The 22,416-nt window shown below is 37.9% G+C and overlaps 2 protein-coding genes and 1 pseudogene across 3 annotated transcripts; all 3 read left to right on the top strand.

Moving 5' to 3' along the window:
* Positions 1–496: 496 nt before the first annotated feature.
* LOC112192645 (cell division control protein 2 homolog) lies at positions 497–4,192 on the top strand. 2 transcript variants are annotated; one of them, XM_024332457.2, is made up of 9 exons: positions 497–604; positions 708–743; positions 848–1,032; positions 1,395–1,515; positions 1,999–2,172; positions 2,764–2,927; positions 3,049–3,136; positions 3,228–3,281; positions 3,709–4,192. In XM_024332457.2, exons 2-9 carry the CDS (start codon positions 735–737, stop codon positions 3,796–3,798), a joined length of 885 nt encoding a protein of 294 aa, XP_024188225.1. In that variant the 5' UTR covers positions 497–604; positions 708–734; the 3' UTR covers positions 3,799–4,192. The 2 variants fall into 2 exon arrangements, with proteins under 2 accessions (XP_024188225.1, XP_024188224.1); XM_024332456.2 differs by having other exon boundaries at positions 602–743.
* A 1,335-nt stretch (positions 4,193–5,527) lies between these two features.
* LOC112192646 lies at positions 5,528–6,824 on the top strand. The gene is made up of 4 exons (XM_024332458.2): positions 5,528–5,803; positions 6,125–6,235; positions 6,376–6,456; positions 6,585–6,824. Exons 1-4 carry the CDS (start codon positions 5,591–5,593, stop codon positions 6,657–6,659), a joined length of 480 nt encoding a protein of 159 aa, XP_024188226.1. The 5' UTR covers positions 5,528–5,590; the 3' UTR covers positions 6,660–6,824.
* Positions 6,825–6,999: 175 nt separating this feature from the next.
* LOC112192643 lies at positions 7,000–20,813 on the top strand (annotated as a pseudogene).
* Positions 20,814–22,416: the final 1,603 nt, after the last annotated feature.

Genomic DNA, 22,416 nt, shown 5'->3' on the forward strand with positions numbered 1-22,416 from the left:
AAAATATATTAAAATATTGGAGATTGTGGGATACTAGGAGTAGGACTGTAGGAGAACCCTCCAAGTTGATCATGATAATAATTAAAAGCAAACGTTTTTTTTCTTTGTCAGAAGGGTCAATTATTGGATTAAAAAGTCACTATCACATATTTCGACCAACCATGGCTCAGTTTGGAAAATTGAGAAGGGTCAATTGACCCTTCTCGCCCTACTGTAGCTACGCCCCTGTTATGGATGATGTCTGTGGTGAAAAGAGAGATATAACAAGACAAAAATGCCGTTGGCAAAAAAAGGAGGAGTTAGCGGTGTTATTAACGTAGGGTGCTGAAACTATTTGGAGAAATTAATATTGAGGTGTCCAATGTGATAATGACCCAAAGTTTGAGACACTTATTCTTCGTAATATTCCGGGCCTCCAGCATGGGTAAAACTAAATTACTAGTTATTATCTTTTACTTGTGGGTTTAAAAAAAATTTAACAGTGAGTGACCCGCAATTCTGAGTGACCAAATTCTACAAAGGAGGCTGGGACCCCATCCGGTCCCTAGCGAGTGCCTCCGTCTCTGCTTTGAGCCAGGGTTATATATGCTTACGCGAATTTAGGGTAAGATGAAGGAAGCAAAGTAGACACAGTCTTCGCATTTCTCCTTCAAAACTTGATGATTGACTGATTGATAAGGATATTCTTGTGCTGCATTTTCCTTCAGGGCTTTGAAATTGAGCAGAGGGACTGAATGGACCAGGTTAGTCTCTCTCACTTTTCTTCTTTCTTTCGATTTTGTCAAAATTTGAATCCGAGTTTGCGTTAAATCTGTATCTGATTGTGATGTTGGTGGTGCGATTCAAGTACGAGAAAGTTGAGAAGATCGGCGAAGGGACTTACGGAGTGGTTTACAAGGCTCGTGATCGTGTTACGAATGAGACTATAGCTCTCAAGAAGATTCGGTTGGAGCAGGAAGATGAGGGAGTGCCTAGCACCGCCATTAGAGAGATTTCTCTACTCAAAGAAATGCAGCACGGCAACATTGTCAGGTATCTCCTTCATTTTTCAGAGTGAGTTTTTTGATTTTTTGACTGATTTACAGCTTTGATTTTACATGTTTCGGCATTCGATTCGATGTGAATTGTAAATCTAGTAGAGTATTGGAAGTAGGCTATGCATTTAATACGACTTTGATATGTTACTTTTTGGGGTGTTCGATTGATTTATATGAGAGCATGTTGTTTTTCGTGGTTGAGATGTGTGAAAGAGATGCATTTTCTTGTATAGAAGGCAATCTGTGTCGTGTTGAAACATTTCAAGTTTGGATTCTTAGGCACCTGTCATGTTTCATCAATGCTTGGTTGCGTAGAAGACTATTCGTATTTGATTTTGATGGGTATCTGCTTGGCAGGTTACAGGATGTAGTGCACAGTGAGAAGCGCTTGTATCTGGTGTTTGAGTACCTGGACTTGGATCTGAAGAAACATATGGATTCTACTCCTGATTTTGCAAAGGATCCCCGCCAAATAAAAGTGTGTGATTGCTTTCTGCTCTTTGTGAACTATGCTGTAGTGTTTACTTTAGAAACTTATATATCACAGAATTGGCAGTTATGTGATAACAGATTAAAGAGTTTAGTATTACATATCAGATGAAGACAATTCCTTGATTGTACCCCTTGTGAATGTGTTTAGAAAGATTTTAGGGGAGATGCTTATAAGCTCATGCAGATAAACTTATCAGGCTATCAGCTGGAGACTTTTCATATGGCTGCATGATCTCGTATTTGTCATTTATTTCATTGTGTACCCTGTGCTTAGCTTGGAGGACCAAATGAAATATTTTGTGACCCATTGGTGCGTGATGTTTATACTTGCTTCTAGTTGCTACTGCCGTCACCTTTTATCAAGCTTGCAATCATTTCTTTGTTATATAGTTCATCGTGGGTTCTGATAATAAGCTATTGTGATATTACGTACAACAGAATGTCATTCAGTCATGTCCCCTTTCTGCAGTTGTTCCTTTATCAGATTCTCCGAGGCATTGCTTATTGTCATTCACATAGAGTTCTTCATCGCGATCTGAAACCCCAGAATCTGCTGATAGATCGCCGTACTAATGCACTCAAACTTGCAGATTTTGGACTGGCCCGAGCATTTGGTATTCCTGTTAGGACATTTACTCATGAGGTCAGAATGTCTCTCTATTAGGTCATGATATTTAGATGTTGCAATAACATCATAGCTTTCCTCTTCTGTTTAATTGCTAGCAATGGAAACTGTCCAAAATAGGTTACAGCTTGTACCAATGATACAATGCAGGACTACTTTACCGAATAAAACTCATGTAGAAGCTTGGTACCACTTGGAAGCTGGACTAGTCATTTTTATTGACAGATCATAGTGGCCTTTTGTTGTTTTAGATGTGATTGGTGTGGCTACTTTATCACTAACTTGGATAGCAGTGAGATCAATGTAGCTTTTGTAATTTCTAATTGAAACATAGTTGTTTGTTGGTAGCAATCAATGATTCAAGTAAATAGTATGCTTTATAGTATGGTACTTTAGCCAATGTTTTAAGGAGAGATGCATTAAGAAAGAAAAAAGACAATGCATGTAAGATTTTATACATACAAAAAGATTTAATATGAGTTCGCCTATGACTACACAAAGTTCATATCTGTTTGCACCAGTGTTGGATCAGGGAAAACTAAACGATCACATCTTCAGTCCTCATATTACTTTTAGGCTTATGTTAATAATCATTGGCGATCTGTGTAGGTGGTCACCCTCTGGTACAGAGCACCGGAGATATTGCTTGGATCCCGCCATTACTCTACACCAGTTGATGTGTGGTCAGTGGGTTGTATATTTGCTGAGATGGTAAACCAACGGCCTTTATTTCCTGGGGATTCTGAGATTGATGAATTGTTCAAGATATTTAGGTGAAAGATTCCCAACCAAATCTGTGATTCTCTTTCCTTTTTTTCTTTTTCTTTTTTGGAAGACATGCAGGGGATGTCTAATCTATGCTATCATTCTTACACTGTTGCTTTTTATATGAAGAATCTTGGGTACTCCAAATGAGGATACATGGCCTGGAGTGAGTAGTATGCCTGATTTTAAATCTTCCTTTCCTAAGTGGCCTTCTAAGGTATTCTACTTTATGTGTGTTATCTACTCCCATTGTAAATCCTCAGTTTTTGTGTTAGTGAAGCATTGAATGAGCATCCTTTATTTTGCAGGACTTGGCAACTCTAGTTCCAAATCTTGAATCAGGTGGTGTTGATCTTCTTTGTGTAAGTTGTTTACAAACACTTGCTGCACCTCTGTGATTTAATAGTGGGTTCTACACGTGTCCCTGGTCAGTCTCACCAAGTTGTTTGTTCTGGTATATTGAGAGTTCTTGAGTTCCCACTGGGAGACAAGATGATAGGGTCATAACCCTTGAATATTGTATATACAAATTTGTTCTGTAGTAAGTTTTCTTTTCTCCTTGTTTCTGAGATGTCCTAAGCTTTGAGTAAAATTTGACATTCAATTTTAAAAAAAAAAGAAAAAAAGTTTTCTGTGCTTAGATGGAGGCTAGAAGTAGTTTTATTGGTGATTCCTGCTGTCCATGTTACATCTGCATATAGTTGGTGTCTTCTACTAACTTGTGGGCTTGGGTTGACTTTTCAAATACAAAATGTTTACTTTTAAAGTATCTCTTCTCTTATGTTTCAGAAAATGCTCTGCTTGGATCCCAGCAAAAGGATTACAGCCAGGAGTGCTCTTGAGCATGAATACTTCAAAGATATTCCATTTGTACCCTGATTCTGTCTTCACTTTGTGCTGAGTGTGTTTATACTATAGCCTAGCATCCTGAATTTGGTTGGAACGACAATAGTGTGTTGCTCTTGTGATTTTTTCCCCCTCAATTCCTCAACTGTTCTGATTATGTCGATTTGGCTTTCAGCAGACATGTTATCATCAATTACTGTCTGCTCCCAGTTTTTTGTTTTCCTCTTCCATTTTACCTTTCAAAGATATGCATGCGGTGGTGGCATTTTCTAAGTGCTTGTAATTGGCAATACATGTCCTATGAGAAACAATTTTTCCTCGAGGAATGTAAAAGATAGGTTTTGTTTTTGATATGCTTCCAATTCACATGTTCTGTGAAAATACTATAATTATTTCAATCTTCCTACTTAAGCAGATTGGCCCTGATTTTAATTCTTTGTAAATGTTCCATTTCTTTGAGAATTCAATATTTTTGGGAAATTGCAGTTATTGAGAATTGAGATAAAGTGTGTGCCATCATATGTTGTCAATTGAGGGAGTAGTCTTTAGTCTTTGGAAGCATAGAACGTGAAAGCAAGGGATCACTCAACGAATGGACGGGCTCGAGGGAGGGAGAGAGGGAGGCAAGAACCATACTAATCGTTTCTTGCCATGTGCATGTGTTTCTGAACCAGTCTTTCAGCGAATTGGTGATCCGAAGACTCTGAATCTTGGCTGAACTACAAGAATGTTTAACCAAGTTTTTCTTGCTATACCTGTATGTGCTTGCGCTTCCATGGACAACAAAAGTTGGAACATGTAGTTATTATAGACTTGAATAAACGCTAACCTTGACAGTCTGTAGTGACATTGTTAGAGAATACAGAATTGAGCTCTACTTTGGATTGTCACAAAAATTATACGGGTTAGAGGACTAGTTTCTGTAGTGTTGGAGGTGGTACCATAGCAAATTAGCTTGGCATGATGAGTGGAGTGTGTAAGTTGTGATACGTTGTCTCTGCCGGAGTGTGGTAAAGGACAACTGTAAATTCTGAAATGAGAACCTCCCTCCCGCTACGAGTTAGATGACGCTTCAGTTCAATTCTGAAATTAGCTTGTCTTCCTTGCAATTCCCTCCGACTTCTACAAATGTGCTTGTTCTGCAAAGTTGGGTTGTCTCTGTTTAAGCTTTTTAAGTTTTTGTTTGCTGTTCTTTTTGGAGCAGCCTAATGGCTTTTGTCAGCTTGTTTCTTTGGGACGTGTGCTATCTCTTGCTCTCCGCCCATTCCATTAGGTTTGGTACGTTTGTTTGTAATTGTTGATTGTTTGTGGTCTGGCTTCTTCTTGAGGCTTGGCTCTGTTTTATTTGATTATCCATTTTTAAAAAGAGAAAAAACAAAGAAATGGAAAGGAAAGTAGAAGACCTTATATATGATCATCATGGCTATAAAGTAATATGCACAGATTGTGTCCAGCCTTTAAACACTTCGTCTTGCTTCAAAGCAATGTCGAGCCGTGTGCCATAGTTTTCTTATCTCCAAGTGTGATGGGATCATGAGACTCCAGTTAAACAAAACACAACTGTTAATTAGGGTTTTTCTTTATTGTGTTGGTGTTTGGGTAGTTTATATGATTGATAAATGTGTAGAGGCATAAACATCTTTCAGATATTCTCTTCCTAAATTTTGCTTCTCTTGCTTTCTCTGAGGTGTTGTCAAAAGGAAGCAAAAGTAGGCAAGAGAAGACTTACCAGAAAAGGGATGAGAAAGAGAGACAGACTTGAAGCAAAAGCAATGTGAGAAGGTACAATAAGAGGAAATTGGAAGTGAAATTGGAATCGTGACAAATGCAGAAAATGAAGAGCCTTGGGGGAAATGGCAGCAGTGGGAGGCTATCAATGGAGGAGAATGAGGATGAAGAGACTTCGAGACTGGCCATATTAACCTTCCAAGCTAGAGAAGAGGAGATTGAGAGGAAGAAGATGGAAGTGAAGGAGAGGGTTGAACTTCAATTAGGTCGTGCGGAGGAAGAAACTAGGCGCTTGGCACAAATTTGGGAAGTAAGTTCAAGAAACCCAATAATAGAGGATAGCATATCTTACTGCAATCACTAATCAATTTGTTTTTACTTTTTAGTGACTTTAGTTCTTACGACTATTGAAATAGGATCCTCGACTTACATCTTTTGTGATATGGCGTCTGTGGTCAAAACCAACTTCTTGTTAGACTTACGATTTAGTATTAGAGATGTTATTGACACTTTCAGAAAGTCATTCTGTACTTAAAAGTTAATATTTTATCGGTTCAAACGTAATGCAACAACATGGTTTTTCCACATGATTTTTCTTATTTATATATATTTTAAATTTACAATGTAGTAGGAGCTTGAAGCAATGGCAGATCCGATGAGGAAGGAACTTGCAAATGTAAGGAAGAAAATCGACATGGTTAATCGAGAGCTGAAGCCCTTGGGACTCAGCTGCCAGAAGAAGGTGCTACATCTTCTTTTTTCTAAAACTATACTTCAGCTAGTCCTTCACTCAACAATACATGTCAGTGCATATGCATCTGCAGACCTTTTACATACCTCAAGATGAATACAATTGAACAAACATGGTATTATTGGCAACAGGAAAAAGAATACAAGGAAGTCCTGGAGAGCTTCAATGAAAAGAACAAAGAAAAGGCTCAACTTGTAACCATAATGATGGAGGTAAATTCCTGATGCTCATTTGCTCTCGATTTCTTAATTTAGTGTCCAGACCCCAAATTTATTTACTATATTCCTTTCTTGATCACTTGATGATTCTTCTTCCAATTTCTTGTACTCTTGCTTACCAGCTTCTGACTGAGAGTGAGAGGTTGAGGATGCAAAAGCTAGAGGAGCTGAGCAAGAACATAGAACTATCACATTGAAACACCCTGATGCTTCAGTGGACTACCTTCTAATTTCTATATGCTATTCTTTTTCCTTAGATAAATACTATTATTATCTCTTTGAATGAGCAAGTATGGATGTAATAAAATTCTGGGTATACTGTTAGAGTTCAATATTGTAACCAAGTTGACTTTTTGGCCGTGTGTTACTGGGCACATTATGGGCTACAAAGTTTTTTCTTTTCGTCTGAAATGGGGTACAGTGGTTAAGTTTTGGAAAAGAATATAATTAGTAGATAAAATGAAGGGAGAAAAATGTAATATCAGAAATCAGCCTCTCCAAACACGTGCTAGCAAAACTATAACATTCCTGCGATTCTCTTCCTCCCTCCATGTTCTTCCCGTCATGTTTCACTCAACACAAACAAGTCCACCCTGTCAATCTATTAGAAAATAATTTGACAGATTTTGGGAGATCTTGTTTTGTTGTGCTGTTGAGTCACCACCCTGTCATTTGACAGATGAGTTTGATAGGAGCTTACCACGCTAATCATCATTATAATACATGATCACTCAACACCCATTCATCAGTCAAAACCAGTGAGCAACTCTCTACCTATCGGCCAAGAGAAACAAAATGGAGTTCGAGAAGATCAAGGTCGCCAATCCCACCGTTGAGATGGACGGTGAGCACTGATTGGATTGCTTCTCATTTAGTCCTTGGTCTTTTATAAGCAACCCCATATTCTAATAGTTAACTGCCAAGTGTCAAAGTGTTAAAGAGAATTTCTGTACATTTCTTCTCTGATCGAGTATAAACGTTACATTTGCATCTGCTTATATAGACATCGACTCGACAACAGCTCTAATGTGCTATACGGTCAATTATGGTGATTGTTAGCTCAGAGCAAATCAGGACAGATGTGTATGGTGATGAGCAATGCTTGTCTTGGTTCATAGGCTCCTCCTTGTCTTGGTTTGGTCTTTGCCTGCTCCACTCTTCCATTCAGATGGAATGTTGATGGCCAGATTGTCTGAGTAGGGCTGAATTGTTACCAAACTCCAATCCTCTAGTTATGACTTGTTTAGGATTGTCGCCAGGTTTTAATCCTAGACTAGGATGGTGTGGTGGAGGATTTAGTTTTCATCTGAATGTCTTTTCCACTTTGGTCTGGGTCATCAACTTGAATCATCTTTTACTCTTTTTAAATACATGTTATTGCCTGCCAAGAGCCCAAGATAGAACTGTAAAATGACCTATTCGCTTATCTAAATGGAGCAGGACTCTTTAATATGCTAATAAAGATCTGTAAAAGTAATCCTCTCTGTGATCGGCAAGTGCTTGATTTATATTATTCTGAAAATGTCTGTAATTGGAATTTCTGGACACCCCTCATATGCATTTTGCTCGAGCTCTTATTGATGGAATGAATGAATTTGATTCATGCTTCAAGCAATTTACAGGATTTATGTATTAACTAAATCCTTGTTTGGATGCACTTTGTGTGTCACATGTATTCATGTCTGAAAAGATTTCAGTATTGATCATTTATGCAAAATTTTATCAAGAAAATCTAGTATTGTTTAGACAAGTCATCGAAAAGATACCCCTTTTCAAGTCTTATTTAAATTTCACCCATGCCGATATTCTTGATCCTTGGCAAATGGAATGGACCCTGAGAGCCCATGGCACACAACACACTTGTACACTTCGTACACATTCAATCCAAATTTGCAAATGTCAAACTCTGTGTACATGGGTTGAAGAAATTTTACTTTCCTCTTTCTCATACTATTAGTCTTTTGATATCTGGTGCAGGAGATGAGATGACTCGAGTTTTCTGGAAATCAATTAAGGATAAAGTGATTTGATCTTACTCTAAGTTGTCTCTCTAATCTATATGTATGTATGTATGTGTGTGTGTGTGTGTGTGTATTATCCAGTTTATCATTTTCAAGTCAACATCTTGATTCCTTATGTTATCTCTTCTCTGTTGTTACATTTGTAGCTTATTTTCCCCTTTTTGGATCTGGACATCAAGTACTTTGACCTTGGTCTTCCTCATCGTGATGCCACTAATGATAAAGTTACTGTTGAAATGCAGAGGCAACTCTTAGGTGAGTCTTATTCTCCACCTAAATTTCTAAGTATGATATTTTTCTCCAAATTGTGTAGTAAGAAAAGAGCGAGCCTCAGTAACTTTTTGACTTTCTTATGTTATTCAGGTATTCATGTTGCATCTCTAAGACTTGGTATCTTAGGTACAATGTAGCAATCAAATGCGCCACTGTTTCGACAGGTATACCCTTTCTGAACATGTTAGAATTTGGGCATTCATATGTTCTTGTTGAACTCCATGTTTACCGCTTTAGTAGCATATTAATATTTGTAATCCACACTAGGGATTACGGAACACAACATCCATAATCTTGGAGTTATAATATGACAGATGCAAATCGCATGAAGGAGTATAACTTGAAGCAACTGTGGAGGAGTCCCAATGTGACTATTAGGAACATTTTGAATGGTTAGTGAACTTGAAGCTGTAAACTTCTCTTCTGCACATTCATGGGGACATTTATTACAGGGTTGCTGACTTTCTTCAGGTACTGTTTTCACAGAACCGATTCTTTGCAAGAACGTTCCTCGCCTTATCCCAGGTATTATCATATCTTGTTATGTCTATATTGTTTTGTTGGAGTAGAACCATGCTGATTCTTGGTGTTTTCAGGCTGGACAAAGGCAATATGCATTGGAAGACATGTTTCGGTGATCAATATCAATCAATTGATTTAGTCATAAAAGGACCTGGGAAACTGAAATTGCTTTTTGGTAAATTACATGTGCATGATAATTCTGTAAAATATGTATATCGTTTGTTTTAGAAATTGTTCTGAATACAAACTAAAACTTGTTAGTATAGTATTGGCATTCCTTCTTCACAAAACTCTATTCATTAAGAAGCCCAAGGTTGCAGCCCAAGCCCATACTTGTTTAAATACAATTGTTGTGGTTGACTTGGTTGTTTTGCTGTCAAAAACCCTCGTGAAGATTGGAAAATCAGTTGCTAGCAGCTTTCCCATCTTAGCATAATTGATCAATTGCAAATTGCTTCTTTTCTCTTTGGGGGCTGCCTTGCTGTCGAAGACCAAGACCAAGTTTGAAGACTAGTTCAATTAGAACTTGCTACCTCATCAATTTGCTGCTTTGCTGCCTTGTTGACGTGCTTCCCCATCCCATCTCACCTTGTTGTCTTGTCCAAGATCAAGCTTCAACCTTGCAGTTCAAAAGAAGACCCCTCTTCCCATGGCTCAAGTAAGCTCATGCATGGCATCTCTTTCTCAAACCCAATGGTTTTTCATGGGTTCCATTCCTATGTCAGTTTTGATTATGGAGCTTGAGTGTTTTAGTTTCTTGAATTGGTATTCCCAATTGAAATTAGGAGCATGGGTTTACATGGGCAATCTGAAATTATGGGTATGGGTTTACCTTCTCCAATTGAGTTTAAGAGTTCTTTGAGTGAACTGTGCTTTCTCTTCCTCCTATATATATATGGGTTCTCTGTTCATTCTCATGCATTGAAAATATTTGGGTTTTCAATCCCTTTGTTGTTTAAAGTTCTATCTCTTTGGTTTTCTGTTTTTCAAAGTGTCTTGTTCCATGTTGAAAACAATTTGAAAAACAACAAACCATTCAATCATTCATACATATCATATCTTGCATCCCATGAGGTCATTTGGGTATTGCAAACTTCAAACGTGAAATCTCCAAGAAGAACTTGCTGCGTTCATAGCTTGTTTCATAGCTGAGATTTCTGAGTTGTTCACTTGTGTAAACAATTAGCAAAAGTTAAGTACAAACAGTCTAGTGAGTCAGTCTAGAATGGTTGCCGAGTTCAGTGCAATCACTGTGTTGTAATCTTGTAATTTGGTTTCATAGTGAATTGATTTTGGTCTTTCAAGAGTTAAAGGCCACGCAGATGTTTTCCCTCGATAGGGTGTTTACTGCTTTAACAAAAATCTGTGTTCTTTAATGCTTTAGTTGGTTTGCTTGATTGTTCAATATATTCTGTTCAATATCAGCACTCAAGATTGATCACCCAGTTGCAATCCCTGAGAAAGTTTTGAACGAAAAAAATTGGTTGTGAGCCTATTCACCCCCCTCTAGGCTCCTTCTAGGATCTTCAATTGGTATCAGAGCGGGTCACTAGCCTGTGTTAGTGTGTTCCTTTGGACTCCTAGAATGGACCGTGATAGAGTCTCTAGTTCCATTAACTCTCCTCCATATTTTGATGGGAAAGATTACTCTCAATGGAAAGTAATGATGATGGCTTTCTTGCAATCTCAAGAGGATAAGTTATGGAACATTATAGAGAAGGGTTGGATAGAACCAACTAAAAAGGAAACTGAAACCTCTAGTCTTATTCCTAAACCGAGAGGTGAGTGGACTGTTGCTGAGCAATCTGATCACAAATGTGATACTAAAGCTCGCTATAGCCTTTTCGCTGCCTTGTCGGATAAGGAAAGAAAAAGAATTACAAATTGTCCAACTACTAAAGCTTCTTGGGATTTACTTCAAACCACTCATGAGGGTAACAAAAAGGTGAAGGCACAAAAACTTCAAAGCCTTGTGCTTGAATTTGAAGAAATGACTATGAGAGAGGATGAATCTGTTGATGACTTCCATAGTCGCCTCATCAATGTTACCAATAAATGTCATGGGTTGGGTGATCCTATTTTAGAGCATAGAATTGTGAAAAAGTTTCTTCGAGCTCTTCCTCCTAGTTTTGAGGCTAAGCAAATTGCCATTGAGGAAGCTCAAGATCTTGATACATACTTTTCTAGGGGTGGGCAGAAACCGAACCGGAGGTCCAAAACCGGCCGAACCGGCCCGAAAAACCGGCTTGGGGACCGAACCGGATGAAATAAGGGGGAAAAAATGACTTGACCGAACCGGACCGGATTTCTCCGGTTTGGAAGCGGGTTTAGTGAGTAAACCGGCTGAAAAAAACCGAACCGGTCCGAATAATTAATATTTATTTAAATTAATATTTTTATTTATATTAATATTATTTTGATAGTTGTCGAATTCTAATTGGTGGAAATCAAGTTGCACATACTTCTCATTACACCTGATTGCTCTCATAGAAGAAAACCTTAAGTCAAGCCACTCAGCCCCTCATTTCGACTCTGCCTCCGTCATCTCTCTCAACAGAGGACATGGACCAACTAATCCAATCAACACACTACAGCTTAATGTAATGTTGCCGGCTTGGATGAAAAGAGAACAGGATAATTCTATAATGAGAATAGGTTATTTGACTCTCATTTAATGAACATATTATACGAAAGCCGAACACAACCGAAACCGATCCGCACCGCACCGGAAAACGGTGTAACCGAAGTAAGCGGTGTGGCTTTTGAAAATGCGGTTGCGGTTTTGAATATTGCACAACCGAATGAAGCGGTTTGGTTGCGGTTTTGGCCTAACACCGATCCGCACCGAACCGCGCCCACCCCTAACATACTCATTAGATGAGCTTGTGGGAAATTTGAAAACCTTTGAGTCAAAAAGGAAAAAGGGTCAGAAAGAAAAAATAATTGCTCTAAGCACTTTGAAAAAAGAGGAAGACCTTTCTGATTTTAATATAGAAGAATTTGCTCTTCTCACAAAACAATTCAAAAAATTTCTTAAATATGCAAGGTCACCCTCTTCTAGTTCTAGAAATTTTTCTAGTTCTACTTCTTCCAAAAGAAATCAGAATGATGAAGTTTCAAATGACAAATTCTCAGAGCCCTCAAAGTTTTTTCAAAAGAAGTCTTTTGGTGAAAAACCAAAATGTTTTGAGTGTCAAGGATATGGTCATCTTGCTGCTGATTGTGCAAACAAAAATTTTAAGTCTAAATCAAATAGAGCTTTTAAAACCTCTTGGAGTGATAATGAATCAGAAACTCAGTCCGACCATGAAGAGGAGACTGTTGCCCTTGTTGCTACCACCCAAAATGAGTCCTCAGATGAATCTGATGATAATGAGCACTCTGAGGAGGTAGCCTCTAACAAGTTCGAGCAACTGTACAAAGCCTCAAAAATAATGATTGGAAAGACTGAGGAATTGAAGGATCAACTTGCTGTTTGTGAAAAAGAAAAATCTGGGATAGCAGAGAAGTTGCAATCCTACAAGAAGTGGGAAATTGAAAGAAATGCATTGGTAAGTCAAGTGGAAACTCTGCAAGAGAATTTGAATGCTCAAATCAGGTTAGTCAATTCTCTAACTTCTGAAAAAATCTCTCTTGAAAAATCCTTACATGATTCTCAAGAAAAGTTTTCAAAATTTTCTATTGGATCTGATAAAGTTTCCAAAATGATTGGAATGGGCAAAGTTGATAGGGACAAAAAGGGTCTTGGTTTTCATTCTGGAGAAAGCTCCTCTAAAAAGCCAACTATTTTCGTAAAAAGTAGGTTGCTGCCTAAAGAAAGTGTCTCTAAGTCATCCAAAAAATTCATTCCCATTTGTCACTATTGTGGTATTACTGGACACATTAGACCAAGATGTCATAAACTCAGAAATGGTCCTCAAAAGTCTACAAGGTCTCATGAAAACTCTTTGTTTTTTTCTTTACAGTCAACTTTGGAAAAATCTTTGAAAGAATTTGGAAGGATTGCTAAACTTGTTGCAATCCCGAGAAAAGAAAAAGTTGTTTGGGCAAAGAAAAATAAGTCATTTCATCCACTTGCCTCTGTTGATTTTAAGCCTTTTGACATTTGTGGAACTGATTGTGAACCTTCTGAAATGTGTCTTCTATCCTCTTGTTGTTTCTCACACGTTGAAGAAAATGACTCCATTGCTACATGTTTGGTTGCTCTTACTGCTCTTTCATCTAGAAGAGCTGATACTTGGTATTTGGATAGTGGGTGCTCTAGGCACATGACAGGTGATAAAAACTGGTTCTCATCCTTCTATGATGAGGCTATCAGTGGTTCTGTCACTTTTGGTGACGGAAAGAAAGCAAAGGTTGTGGGAAAAGGGATTGTAACTGCTCCTGGTATCCCAAATTTAAAAAATGTGTTGTATGTTGAAGGGCTCCAAGCTAATCTTATTAGTGTGAGTCAATTGAGTGATGACTTTGAAGAGGTTAGATTCAATAAGCTGAGATGTCTTGTTCTTGATGGTAAGGGCAAGAGTGTTATGGGCGGACTACGGTCCAAAGATCATTGTTATTGTGTCAATGCTAATGATTCTGTTTCTTCTCAGATTTGTCTTAGTTCTTCCTCGACTGATGATACTCTCAATCTTTGGCATAGACGGCTCTGCCATGTGAACTACCAAGACTTGGTGAAGCTCTCCACCAAAGAAGGGGTAAGGGGTTTGCCCAAATTGAGTGGGAAACCAACCGGTATGTGTGAGGGTTGCAAGCTTGGTAAGCAAACTCGTTCCTCACATAGGGTCATTAATTCTATGTCTACTTCACAACCTTTGGATTTAATGCATATGGATCTGGTTGGACCTGTTCAAACTAAAAGCTTAGGTGGTAAGAAGTACATGCTTGTTCTAGTCGATGATTTTTCTAGGTTCACTTGGGTGAAATTCTTGTGTGAAAAATCTGATGCTTTTGACAACTTTCAAAACTTGAGCAAAATGATTTTAAATGAGCAATACTCTTCAAATAAATGCATTGTAAGACTTAGAACTGATCATGGAACTGAATTTGAAAATGCTTCATTTGATGAGTTTTGTAATGATATGGGAATTAAGCATGAGTTCTCGGCTCCCATAACTCCGCAACAAAATGGTGTTGTGGAAAGGAAAAACAGGGTTTTAATTGAAATGGGAAGAGTTATGTTAAACTCTGCTGGTCTTGCTCATACTTTTTGGGCAGAAGCGATTAGCAATGCTTGTTATACCATCAATAGGGTTATCTTTAGATCGGGAACTGAAAAAACTCCTTATGAGATTTTGAAAGGAAAGAAACCAAATGTGAGCCATTTGAGAGTGTTTGGCAGCCCTTGTTACATCTATAGGGATAGAGAATATCTTGCCAAATTTGATGCTAAAAGTGACAAAGGAGTCTTTCTTGGTTATTCATTGAATAGTAGAGCTTATAGGGTTTATAACAAGAGAACTTGTTCTGTGATGGAAACCATTAATGTCTCTATTGATGACTCAATTGTGCTCTCACATACTCCTTGTATAAGTTTTGATCAGGTACTTTTCGAGAGAGAAAAGGATGATAATGCTGCTGCTGAAGGCCAAGAAGATGAGGAAGCTTCAGAGGGGATTGATGATACCTCTGCAATCCAGCCAGTTTACAGAACTGGACAGCAGCAAGTACATAAGGATCATTCCTCTTCTGACATCATTGGTGATGTGAATGATGGTTTGAAAACAAAGAGACAAGCAAAAAGGGTTGTAAGCAATCTCTCTATTCTTTCATGTTTCATTGCAAAGCATCAAGAAGATATTAGCATCATTACATTTTATGGTTTTGTTTCTGTTATAGAACCTAAAAATGCTAAAGAGGCTTTGTGTGATGTTAATTGGATAAATGCCATGCAAGATGAATTGAGTCAATTTGCTAGAAATGATGTGTGGTTTTTGGTTCCTAGACCGGACTCTTCAAATGTCATTGGAACAAAATGGATTTTCAAAAACAAATCTGATGAAAAGGGTCAGATTACCCGCAACAAAGCAAGGCTTGTTGCTCAAGGGTATTCTCAAGTTGAAGGTCTTGATTTTGATGAAACCTTTGCCCCCGTTGCAAGGCTTGAATCTGTTCGTCTTCTCTTTGCCATTGCATGTCATTTAAGGTTTATTCTTTATCAAATGGATGTGAAAAGTGCATTTTTAAATGGTGTTCTTCAAGAAGAAGTGTATGTTGAACAACCTGCAGGATTCATAGATCCTATCCATCCCGACCATGTGTATAGACTTAAGAAAGCTCTCTATGGGCTGAAACAAGCCCCTAGAGCTTGGTATGAGAGACTTTCCTCTCATCTTTTGGATAAAGGCTATGTTAGAGGTTCAATTGACAAAACTTTGTTTGTAAAAAGAACTTCTCATCATTTAATTCTTGCTCAAGTCTATGTGGATGACATTGTTTTTGGTTTAACTTCAGATTCATTGATTGAAGAATTCACTAATATCATGAAAAATGAGTTTGTGTGGCAAATTAAATTATTTTCTTGGTCTGCAAGTCCAACAAAGGAGTGATGGTCTCTACATCTCTCAAACCAAATATGCCAATGACCTTGTGAAAAAGTTTAGTTTGGATGCTGCTACTGCTGTCCGAAATCCCATGGGAACTAGTTCAAAACTTGATGTGGATTTGACTGGAATTAGTGTTGATCAAACCTTGTATAGAAGCATGATAGGAAGCTTGTTGTACCTTACTGCTAGCAGACCCGATATTTCATTTAGTGTTGGTGTTTGTGCTAGATACCAAGCTAATCCTAAGGAATCACATCTAAAGGCTGTTAAACGCATCATTAGATATGTTTCTGGAACTTCTAACTATGGGGTGGTGTACACCTTTGATTCCAATGTTGAGATTGCAAGTTATACTGACTCGGATTGGGCAGGAAATGTGGATGATCGAAGAAGCACCTCGGGTGGATGTTTCTTTGTGGGAAACAATCTTGTTTCATGGCATAGCAAGAAGCAAAACTGTGTGTCTCTCTCAACTGCCGAAGCCGAGTACATTGCAGCTGGTAGTTGTTGCACCCAAATGTTATGGATGAAACAAATATGCAGGCTGTTTGTTATATATTATGTGTGATGCATTTAGTGTAGGTTGTGAAAAATAAGTGGTTTATTTCCTTTGGGGATTTCATGCATTGTTTCAATCCTGGAAAATAATGATCATGTCTTGATCTAAGATCAGAGGGTAGTGTGTTCATAATTTCTTCTTCCTTGGTTACTCAAGGTTCTCAAGACTCTTTGCATCAGCTTTCTATTGTTCACTGCTCATTTTTGTTAAAAAGTCTATCATCTTAAACTCTTGCACCTAAATCTCTTGTGGGGTTTCATATTGTGCTCAGTTTTTATGTTGGTTTGAGATGAGTAGTGTATGCTTCTTTGTGAAAATATTTAGAGAAGCTTGGCCAGGCTATTCCCAAAGTAAACGGGCCTCGATCGTGGTGAACGATATGAGGATTGGGAAGAAAAGGGAATGGCTTGGTCACCCCGGTGGTATCTTCTTGTTTGATATGCTCTTTTTGACTCAAGTTGATATGTCCTTTGGAGTGTCCTTGTTACACTTAATGCCTTAAAACCAACTGGTTTGAGAGCCATTGACATAAGACTTGTTACATGGGTCACAAATATGGGTTTTTTCCTAAAAGCTCCAGCTTAACAAAGCCAATGATTATGAGCTAAATAAATTTAAAAAAAAAAAAAAATTGGAGAGATAAGGATCAATGAAAACAAATAGGACTTCATCTCATTCCTTTGTAATCTCTTATGTATCAATTCTTATCCCTTGGAGGTTTAGCTCAAGTTTCTCAAAAAATTCAAGAATCATGAAATGCTGCAAGTCATCTTTGAGCTGTGTTTACAAAAAGGAACTGTCAAATTGTCTTGAGTTTCTTTGTGGGATCTGGAGGGATTCAAATGTGCTCTGCAATCCACTGTGGCTCTTTGCCTGGCTTTTCAAGATAAATCTAGGATTGACTATGTCCTTCATCCTTGCTTGCTTGCATTTTTAAAATTCTCAATAATCCGCTGCATATATTGAGGGGGAGTATTCATTAATACATGTGGTCTTCCTTGTGTTCTTCAAAATTGAAGGTTGTTATTTCAAAAATGTTATCCAAGTTGGCCATTTGCATTTTTCTGCAGATTTTGTACTCTTGAAAGGATGTTTTCTATTCTTGTTGATAGCATTTTCCCTTTGTCATTCCTAGACAAAAAGGGGGAGAAGTATTAGGTGCCTTTGTGGCTGTTCCTTATTGCTAATGCTTCATGTGATCTTAAAATGCTTTGCTTGGCTGCATTGTTTTTCTTGTGCCTTAATTGCCCATGCTTCACTTGGTATTTCTTGTGCAATTGTTTCAGGTTTGTTTTGCAACTGTTGTCTAAGTATTAGGCTAGTATTGTGTTGCAAAGTAGTGTTTTGTTTAGGAATGCCAAAGGGGGAGATTGTTAGTACAGTATTGGCATTCCTTCTTCACAAAACTCTATTCATTAAGAAGCCCAAGGTTGCAGCCCAAGCCCATACTTGTTTAAATACAATTGTTGTGGTTGACTTGGTTGTTTTGCTGACCCTCGTGAAGAATGGAAAATCAGTTGCTAGCAGCTTTCCCATCTTAGCATAATTGATCAATTGCAAATTGCTTCTTTTTCTCTTTGGGGGTTGCCTTGCTGTCGAAGACCAAGACCAAGTTTGAAGACTAGTTCAATTAGAACTTGCTACCTCATCAATTTGCTGCTTTGCTGCCTTGTTGACGTGCTTCCCCATCCCATCTCACCTTGTTGTCTTGTCCAAGATCAAGCTTCAACCTTGCAGTTCAAAAGAAGACCCCTCTTCTCATGGCTCAAGTAAGCTCATGCATGGCATCTCTTTCTCAAACCCAATGGTTTTTCATGGGTTCCATTCCTATGTCAGTTTTGATTATGGAGCTTGAGTGTTTTAGTTTCTTGAATTGGTATTCCCAATTGAAATTAGGAGCATGGGTTTACATGGGCAATCTGAAATTATGGGTATGGGTTTACCTTCTCCAATTGAGTTTAAGGGTTCTTTGAGTGAACTGTGCTTTCTCTTCCTCCTATATATATATGGGTTCTCTGTTCATTCTCATGCATTGAAAATATTTGGGTTTTCAATCCCTTTGTTGTTTAAAGTTCTATCTCTTTGGTTTTCTGTTTTTCAAAGTGTCTTGTTCCATGTTGAAAACAATTTGAAAAACAACAAACCATTCAATCATTCATACATATCATATCTTGCATCCCATGAGGTCATTTTGCAAACTTCAAAGGTGAAATCTCCAAGAAGAACTTGCTGCGTTCATAGCTTGTTTCATAGCTGAGATTTCTGAGTTGTTCACTTGTGTAAACAATTAGCAAGAGTTAAGTACAAACAGTCTAGTGAGTCAGTCTAGAATGGTTGCCGAGTTCAGTGCAATCACTGTGTTGTAATCTTGTAATTTGGTTTCATAGTGAATTGGTTTTGGTCTTTCAAGAGTTAAAGGCCACGCAGATGTTTTCCCTCGTTAGGGTGTTTACTGCGTTAACAAAAATCTGTGTTCTTTAATGCTTTAGTTGGTTTGTTTGATTGTTCAATATATTCTGTTCAATATCAGCACTCAGGATTGATCACCCAGTTGCAATCCCTGAGAAAGTTTTGAACGAAAAAAATTGGTTGTGAGCCTATTCACCCCCCTCTAGGCTCCTTCTAGGATCTTCAAAACTTGAGTAAAGAAAGGATTCTCCTGTCATTTGTTGTCTTATTACTTGGTAAATTTGGGATTTCTGAGAAAAAATTGAAAATGTTTGCAGTTCCAGAAGGAAAGGATGAGAAGACTGAACTAGATGTATACAACTTTACAGGGGAAGGGGGAGTTGCACTTGCCATGTGCAACGTTGATGAGGTTTGATTTGCTAATCCATGGTGTTTTAATTGAAACAGTTGCTCGATCGCAGCGAGTAAGCCTTTTGCTTCTTTTGTTGTGTATTTTTTTTGTGTGCATGTAGTCAATCCGTGCTTTTGCAGAGGCTTCTATGACCACAGCTTATGAGAAAAAGTGGCCTCTTTGTCTTAGCACAAAAAATACTGTTCTTAAGAAGTACGATGGAAGGTATGCATATTCTCTATTGGTCTTTTATTAATATATATAGGATTTTATTTATCATTCTCCAAGTTATGTCTATACTTTTTTTCTTTCCTAAACCCTTATTTGTTCCTGAGATAAGATTCAAGGACATATTTCAAGAAGTATATGAAGCCCAGTGGAAATCTAAGTATGAAGCTGCTGGCATATGGTGAGGAACTTGGTGATTTTGCATTCCTATGATGGATTTTTAGGTCTATTGCTTATTTATTGACTTTATATGATTGGATTGGAAGGTATGAACATCGTCTCATTGATGATATGGTCACTTATGCACTTAAAAGCGAAGGTGGTTTTGTTTGGGCATGCAAGAATTATGATGGAGATGTACAAAGTGATTTCTTAGCCCAAGGTTTGTATGACAGACTTCTAGCAACCCTTTTTTTCTTCTGTCTATCATCATCTAGTCCAAGTTATAGTTTCTAACTTTTGGTTGCATTATAGGTTTTGGATCTCTTGGATTGATGACTTCAATACTGGTATGCTATAACTGCTTTGGTGTCTACTTTCTCTTTCCTATCCACCTTCCCTTCCATCAGAATCTCAATACACTTTGTGTTTTGTGAATCCTTGTCCTTCACTTACTAGAGCTTTTTTCATGACTGCAGGTGTGCCCAGATGGAAAGAATATAGAAGCTGAAGCTGCCCATGGTACAGTTACTCGCCATTATAGAATCCACCAAAAAGGAGGTGAAACGAGCACAAACAGCATAGCTTCTATTTTTGCTTGGACAAGAGAGCTTGCACACAGGTACTTTATAAAGTTCATTCTTCATGTTGATACTCCTCTGTTTTTCAAGGTTGTATGATATAATTTCATGTCGAAAAATTTCGTAACAGGGCAAAGTTGGATGACAATGCTAAACTGTTGGATTTCACTCGAAAGCTGGAAGCAGCTTGTATTGGAACTGTGGAATCTGGGAAAATGACCAAGGATCTTGCGCTAAATATTCATGGACCTAAGTAAGTATCTACTAGTGAGTTGTTTCTTCATCCTTCGTGTGTGTGCATGTCACACTGGGGTTGTGTTTTTCTGCCTCTTTGCATGGAAAGTGATTTCATCGTATGCTTATATGGTGTAGGGTTGCTAGGAACCACTACTTGAACACGGAAGAGTTCATTGATGCCGTCGCAGCAGAACTAAGAGCAAAGCTTTGTTGAAAGCATAGTGGGAGCAGTTGCAGATTTGATTCTATGCCTCGAAACTAATATCTTTCTGTTTTGTGCTTCATTCCTGGTGTTCTGACTTCTGAGTATTAACAGCCATAACTTGTGTAAAGTAATATCAGCTAAAACCAGTCTTTTAGGGTGGCAAAATTAACACATTTCATTATAAATGTCAGTTGTCGTTTGGATATTATTGTTTCTCTCATTTCCTTGTGATTTTCCTTTTCATTTATTTCATTATTTTGCCAGTTACATTTCTTCATTTGTTGAACTTAACGAGTTGTGAGTTTTGTTTCATGGTCGGGCAGCTACGCCATTCACCTTTCCTCATACCATAAACAATGGCAAAGATTGATTTCTACTTTTACCTCCAAAGTTTGTCATTTCTATTGTTCCAAAAACTCCAAATGAACATTATCAATCTGGAGTCTGGAGACATCCATTCCATTGTTTGAAGTTAAAAGAATGAGATATTGTTTGCTCAAAAATCGTCTCAGCCACGTGTCACTAGGCCGAGGGCTTCTTTGGCTTACACGTGCCTTTTTGGAGTGGTGACGTGTGCGCGGGCGTGCCAACGCGCTGCCGGGAGACCAACCGAGGTTTTGTTCTACATTGTAGATTTTGCGCAGTTCTGACTTCTGATCAACTAATTGTGGCCCGAGGAAGAATCGATCTCGGTCGCGGAGTTCTCTCAGCTGCCTTGAATGCAAGGACTTTAGCACGGATCGACCTTACCTAGCCGCAGTCTTCTGTGTAACTCGGTGATTGAGGTAAAAGTGAAGTGATGATGATTCTTTTGTGATTTTGTATAAAGTAAATGACGTAAAGTAAACAACAACAAATAAATAGCATAAATGAAAGTGCAGGTAAAGAAAGTGCAAGAATGTAAAAGTGCAATAAATAAAATGTAGAAAGATAAAGAACAAAAATGTAAACCTCGGGAAATAAAGTGTAGCAAAGTAATATGCAAAAAGATAAATTGTTGTAAAGAACAACAATGTAAAGTGCAGGAAAGATAAATACCAGTAAAAAAACGATAAGATAAACACATAAAAATTGATAAGTGTTGCTAAAACATTGAAATGTATTGAGATAAAATTTGAGTAATCGCGTAGAGCGTTTGATCGAGGACCTCTAACAATGATGCCTATGGTTCTTTTTATAGTGAAAGATACACTATTGAATAAAGGAAAAGATAAAAATCTTGGTTCTAACTGTCGAGATCGCATTGATTGCATGAATTTTTATAGTGAAAGATACACTATTGAATAAAGGAAAAGATAAAATCTTGGTTGTAACTGTCGAGATCGTATTGATTGCATGAATTCAAAATTGTGAATCAATGCATGGTTACATGCATTTGAATGCTAACTTGGGAATTAAAACTCATAATTGTGCATTTAAGCTAATTGTCTCAAATTATAATCTCCGCGGCTTTTAAATATCCTGAATCCTTTTAACACGCGCCTGCAGCTTACGGCCTTTATGAACTTGATTAACACCATTCGATTGCTGTCATTCATTATGCCGCGGCCATTTAATAGCGGTCATCTATTATGTCGCTACTATTCAACCATTCAACTGTGGTCCTAAGCTAAATTTCTTGTGGACCCTCCCACATGTGTGCCATGTAGACCTTGCCAAATTTAAGTTCAAACAAATACATGCATTCCAAATGAGAATGAAGATACTTCAAATATAGATTTTGGAGTTGGACACGAACAAAACACATGCCCACAAGGGCTAAAAGGTCCAAGCACTATCGATTTTGGTGGAGTTTTTTCATGACCATGAGGGGCTGTTCAA

Source organism: Rosa chinensis, chromosome 3, assembly GCF_002994745.2.
Source record: "Rosa chinensis cultivar Old Blush chromosome 3, RchiOBHm-V2, whole genome shotgun sequence".
In the NCBI taxonomy this organism is placed as follows: domain Eukaryota; kingdom Viridiplantae; phylum Streptophyta; class Magnoliopsida; order Rosales; family Rosaceae; genus Rosa; species Rosa chinensis.